The sequence below is a fragment of the Bombina bombina genome, chromosome 5, assembly GCF_027579735.1.
Source record: "Bombina bombina isolate aBomBom1 chromosome 5, aBomBom1.pri, whole genome shotgun sequence".
Classification (NCBI taxonomy): Eukaryota; Metazoa; Chordata; class Amphibia; order Anura; family Bombinatoridae; genus Bombina; species Bombina bombina.
In genome coordinates this window covers 1029436456-1029442455 of record NC_069503.1, presented here as the reverse complement: position 1 = coordinate 1029442455, position 6000 = coordinate 1029436456, and the positions used below count along the sequence as shown (strand labels likewise).

The window sequence follows — 6000 nt, the reverse complement described above, 5'->3', positions numbered from 1 at the left end:
ACTTCTAAGGATATAACAAATAAGAATAACCACAACATTCGACTTCTAAAGTTAAAAATATTTTGGAATGGAACGTAATGAATAGATTTACAAGCAAACTTACTTTATTCATACAGCCAAGAATTAATTGATCTTCTTACATAAATTTAATCAATTTTGATTCAAGTGAAATAATTTGAACATTTTACTAAAGTGTAAGACAATTATAAGGAATACACATTTCTGTTTTATTCTGAGCAGATATTTTTTTTTTTTACCATCTAATTTACAGGAATATCGGCATTATACGATTCATGTAATGACATTATTTGTATAGTGCCATTGTCCTTCCATAACTGAGAATTTGTAGCAAAAATGGAGATCAATAAATTCATGATTGACAATATGAAGGTTTAAAATATGGTGTGGATTTCATATATATATATTTTTTTTTATACCATGTCAATTGAAGAGTCACACAATTGTTAATGAGGGTCAAATCTACCTAAGTGTCTAACTTAAAAAAAAATATCACCTTCAAAGTACTAAAACAATGGAGTAAAATCCAGCAGCTGAAACATTTAAAAAATTTTAATCAAGAAAGTGTGAAAAATGGAGCCTTATAATATAGACATACTTATAGCATAATCACACAATTTATACATATAAAGCCTATGGCAAGTATCATAATTTCAACAAACAGCAAAATACTGTACTTGTCAGATTTGCAAGTCAAGCTGAAGGACCTTACCTTGGTAATTTGGAATTTATGCTAAAAGCTAGTAATTGGAGAACTAATTTGACCTAATTGAAAAAGCATCTAATAACCATACAGCTTGTTTTGGAAGGGGTTTACACATGTATATTATTAAATAAATTTAACACAAAACACATACAGTACCATTTGTTGTGAGGTTGCTTGCAGTTAAAAGAAATATAGTAATACAACACCATAAGGAAATACATAAAATAAATGCAATATTTTAAAAAAAAAAAAAAAATAATATATAAAGCTTTTCCTTTAAAAACCTTTATTAATTACATATTTCACAATGCATTTTGGAAAAAGTAGATCTTTTTTCACCACAATTATTTACACCTTTTATAAATCTACTGAAAGTTCCATGCACTAGTTGCAAATGTCATCTTGTAAATGGTGCACGTTTCCAAAGTCATAAAAAGGGACTGAGGCGGTCATACCCACAGATCCCATCAGCCCCTTCCTGAAGAATCCCTTTTGAATGGATTTTTCCCTTTCCTGGTTTGCCAATGAGCATTAGTGTAGAGTTCTCAAATTTTCAGAAACCCTATAAATGGTTTTGTTTTAATAAATATCACGTGTTAGGATAATTTGACACCAATTTTAGTTTGATCTTTCTTCATATGACGTTGTGCCTCTTTCTCCATTTTCTTTCTTTGTTGTTCTGCTGTCCTCTTTTCCCTTTCAGCAATCTTCTGTTGCCTGTACCAATAAAGAGAATACAAATATAAGTTAATAGAGCACAGACGCCTTCTCTGCTCCTAGCGTTGGATGCAGAGATGTTTGATAGAATTGACTGGAGACATATGTTGACGGTGCTCCAGTACATGGCATATCAATACATTCTACTCCGACAGCACAGGTATCCTCAGCTGGCTACAAATCTAAAATCTTAACAATAAAGAATTATACAAGACAGGGATGCCTCCTTTCGCCACTTTTATTTGCCCTGTGTATTGAACCCTTGGCCGAGTAAACACAGATATTGCAGGAATCCAAATTAGACACACTGAACACCTTGTTTGCGGACAACATTTTACTTACCTCTCTTCCCAACCTATACCAAACAATTGATAGATTTGCCACAATTTCGATATATCGAATAAACTCAGACAAATGCAAGGTACTCCCCATAGCATTGCCTTCCCATACGCAAAAATAAATAGAACTACATTTCGAATTTAAATGGGCTAAACATTCCCTTAAATATCTTGGGATTCACCTCACACTTAAATATCATCAACTATACAAATATAACTATACTCCACACTTTAAAATCCTACGAAGAGACGTACAAAAATGGAAGCTATATAATTTCTCCTGGTTAGGTCGGTTGACAGTGGTCAAAATTAATATACTACCCTGCTTACTGTATTTATTCAGAGCGCTCCCTATCAAAATTATAACATCAGACTTCGCTACCCTACAGTCTGACCTACTAACATTCATTAGAGGCAAAAAACAGCCAGAATTTCAAAATGTGACCCTGATTCGACACAGGAAATTGGGAGTAGTGGGAGCCCCTTACCTCATCGACTATTATCGAGCTGCTAGACTAGCCCAAGGTTCCATTATTGGCAGACTGCCCAGTGAGGCTTTTTGGATATCACTTGGAAATGGATATGGGGGTGGGCGGGAAACACCTGACACTCTATTATGGGACAACCGACTTCTTAATACTCACCCCAAACAATTTCAACCCCCTACTATAGAAACGACACTGCACACATGGACTAAATTGGCAAAGAAAATTAAACTATTTCCCGACCACTCTCTGCTAATGCCGATTGGATACCTATTATTCAGAGAAAATAAGGACCTTTACAGAGTGGCTGGCCTATTGGAAAATAAAAAAGTGATTACATTTACCCAACTACAACACAGATTGGCACCCTTAGAGATCCATTGCTATCTCTACCTGCAAATAAATTCCTCCCTCATACCCACCCACAGTCTTAGAAAACATATGCTACTTATGATATGGACCTAAACAGACCATCTCAAGACTATATATAGCTATTCAAACAACACCAAATGATCTCAAGACTTCAATCATGGCTAATTGGAAGAGAGATTTGGAGGTCTCTCTGGAGAAGCGGGTATGGGAGGATATCTTTGATTCAGCAGGAGGAAGACTCTTGAGTGCTGACTTAAGAGAGAACTCTATAAAAACAATATTTCGCTAGTACCTGACCCCTTTAAAAACTTCACATATGCACGAAAATAGTAGTAGGCTCTGCTCGAGGGGGTGTGGTGAATTAGGCACATACAGACATATGTGGTAGGACTGTCGCAAAGTTCAAACGCCTTTTCTTCTCTACTTATTCACCTTTTAGACGAAAACATACAGCTCACTATATCACAAGCTATACTCCATGAATGCATTAAGAAATATAACTAACACATTAACAGCTTCATTAAAATACTATGCAAGGTCACTAGGACCCGCATAGCAAAATATTGGAAGGTGGAGATACCCTCATGGACCGAAAATCTAAATAAAATCCAATACACATACACTATGAACGAATCAGCCTTATGGATTCTAAATAATAGGGAATCATTTAATAGAATTTAGTATTACTGGATTATTAAAGTGATGGTAAACTCCGTTATTGCTAAGTTACAGATTTTGATTATTTAGTACTATATATATATTAAACCACATTATCATTTCAAAATGTTTATATGTATTTTTATTAAAATTTATCGATATTGACAAACCATTTTTGCACCACATCGCTCCGCCCCTCTTATTTAGTTGCCTGAATAAACTGGATGCTTACCTAGTCTACACCCTCTCTGCACGTCAGACAATTTGCGCGCTCCCAACACTGACATTTTTAACGCATGAGCATTGGAGCAAATCACGTATACCAAGTAAACATTGAGTCACGAGATTCAATGTTTACTTGTTTCAGTCTGAAGGAAAAGTTTGACTTGAGAGAGAGTGCGAGCAATCGGTTCCTTCTAAAACGAGCATACATGCATACAATTAATGCTAACCATCCCCACCCACTGCAATTATTCCTAAGTAAACAATGAATCGTTTGACAACGATTGTCATAGCATTGAAACGCTCCTGATTGGATGGGCGTATTCTTAGAAGAATGCAAGACTGCGCTTGCGTAAATCGTGTTGCATAGAAGTAAGCCTGTCTGGCGACAGGCTTACTGATGGGTAGAATAATATAAACAAACGATATGATGTCACAGGGGGCTGGAGGTAGACTTCATTAGACAGAGTTATTATATAACGATTTGAAAGTGATTTTACATACATTGCATTACATGAAATTGAGTGTCTAAATCGAATGTAATCTAACAATAGCAATCCTATAAATCAATTGATATGGAGTTTACCATCCCTTTAAGGATGGCCCCAATCTACACTAAATTGGAATTTCTCCTAAGGAAAAACACCTCAGACACACATATACACAACCTGTTATATTCTGAAATGCATTGTTGTGTCAAATTAATTTACAGAACCACTTAAGAATTCTTCTAAGTTCTTGGCAAATAGTTTTAGCTTTATATGTTATTTACTTTTCTTTCGGTCACATACATTGAAGATATTCTTTTACCCTTCTGGATGTAAAGAGTTAAAGGGACACTATACCCAAACATTTTCTTTCATGATTAAGGTAGAGAATACAACTTTAAACAACATTCCAATTTACTTCTATTACCTAATTTGCTTCATTATTTAGATATACTTTAATTAAGAAATAGCAATGCACAAGGTGAACCAATCACAGGAGGCATCTATGTGCAGCTACCAATCAGCAGCTACTAAGCATATCTAGATATGCTTTTCAGCAAAGAATATCAAGAGAATGAAGCAAAGTAGATAATAGAAGTAAATTAGAAAGTTGTTTATAATTGTATGCTCTTTCTAAATCATGAAAGAAAAAATTTGGGTTTCATGCCCCTTTAACTTATTGATGTCCAATTGATAAATGGAGAAGGACATTTCTGATTCTGAACAATTGAACTGACTAGGACATCTATCTATGTTAGACCCCAAACAGGGGCATTTAAACTCTTTTTGTATGCTTTTTCTGATCGTTTATTCCATGTTCTTATCTGGAAAAATTTCTAATAAAAATTATTTAAACATAAAAACCATAAACATTACAAATGGAATTTTCATTAATTTAATGCAAAAATGGACAATTATATCTTCATAGTCTCTGGCCCCTTCTATGATCACTTTGCATTTACAAGTCTTGTAAATAAAGGGAGTGAATAAAAACATGAAAAGACAAATGCTACAGTATCTTAAAATGGCAGTGGCCGACACAACAGAATATACGTCTGATAATTCTATACATAAAGCTATATAATATTGTTTTTAATGAATCTACCTCCAAATGTGACAGGAGCACCACCATGGTTTTACTTGTATTGGTGGCTAAATGTAGCCACCAATCAGCAAGAGCTACCCAGAGTTCTGAACAAAAAATGGGCTGGCTCCTAAGCATACATTTCTGCTTTTTCAAATAAAGATACCAAAAGAACAAAGATAAATAGGAGTAAATTAGAAGGTTGCTTAAAATTGCATTCTCTATCTGAAACATGAAAGAAAAAACTAAATGTATGCTTACCTGATAAATGTATTTATTTCTTGACACGGTGAGTCCACGGATCATCTAATTACTATTGGGAATATCACTCCTGCCCAGCAGGAGGTGGCAAAGAGCACCACAGCAAAGCTGTTAAATATCACCTCCCCCAGTCATTCGACCGAAGCAAAGGAGAGAAAGGAAGCAACAAGGTGCAGAGGTGCCTGAAGTTTATAACAAAAAAAACCCTGTCCTTAAGAAAACAGGGCGGGCTGTGGACTCACCGTGTCAAGATAAGCATAAAATGCGTTTTCATTCTAATTACACGGTGAGTTCACGGATCATTTACTTACTATTGGGAATCAATACTCAAGCTAAAGGACACAGATGATAGGGAGGCACAAGACAGGGAACCTAAACGAAAGGCACCACTGCTTGAAGAACCTTTCTCCCAAAAGAAGCCTCAGCCGAGGCAAAAGTATCAAATTTAAAGAATTTAGAAAAAGTATGGAGAGGACCAAGGCCTGACAGAACGATTGCACGTCTGGTACATCCGCTAGACGTTTATGTAACAAAATAGATAAGGCAGATATTTGAACCTTTAGGGAACTTGCCGATAAACCCTTCTCCAAACCCTCTTGGAGAAAAGACAAAATTCTAGGAATCCGAACTCTACTCCAAGAGTATCCTTTGG

At 35.4% G+C, this 6000-nt stretch overlaps 1 protein-coding gene across 10 annotated transcripts in view; it reads right to left on the bottom strand.

The window, feature by feature from the left end:
• Positions 1 to 993: 993 nt before the first annotated feature.
• The window catches only part of EBAG9 (estrogen receptor binding site associated antigen 9), a 40510-nt gene continuing 35503 nt past the window's right edge, over positions 994 to 6000 (bottom strand). For all 10 annotated transcript variants that reach the window (XM_053715295.1, XM_053715296.1, XM_053715298.1 and 7 more), the window contains one exon: positions 994 to 1441. In XM_053715295.1, the coding sequence (XP_053571270.1) occupies positions 1321 to 1441 (121 nt within the window). In that variant the 3' untranslated portion in view covers positions 994 to 1320. The remainder of the gene's footprint in view (positions 1442 to 6000) is intronic.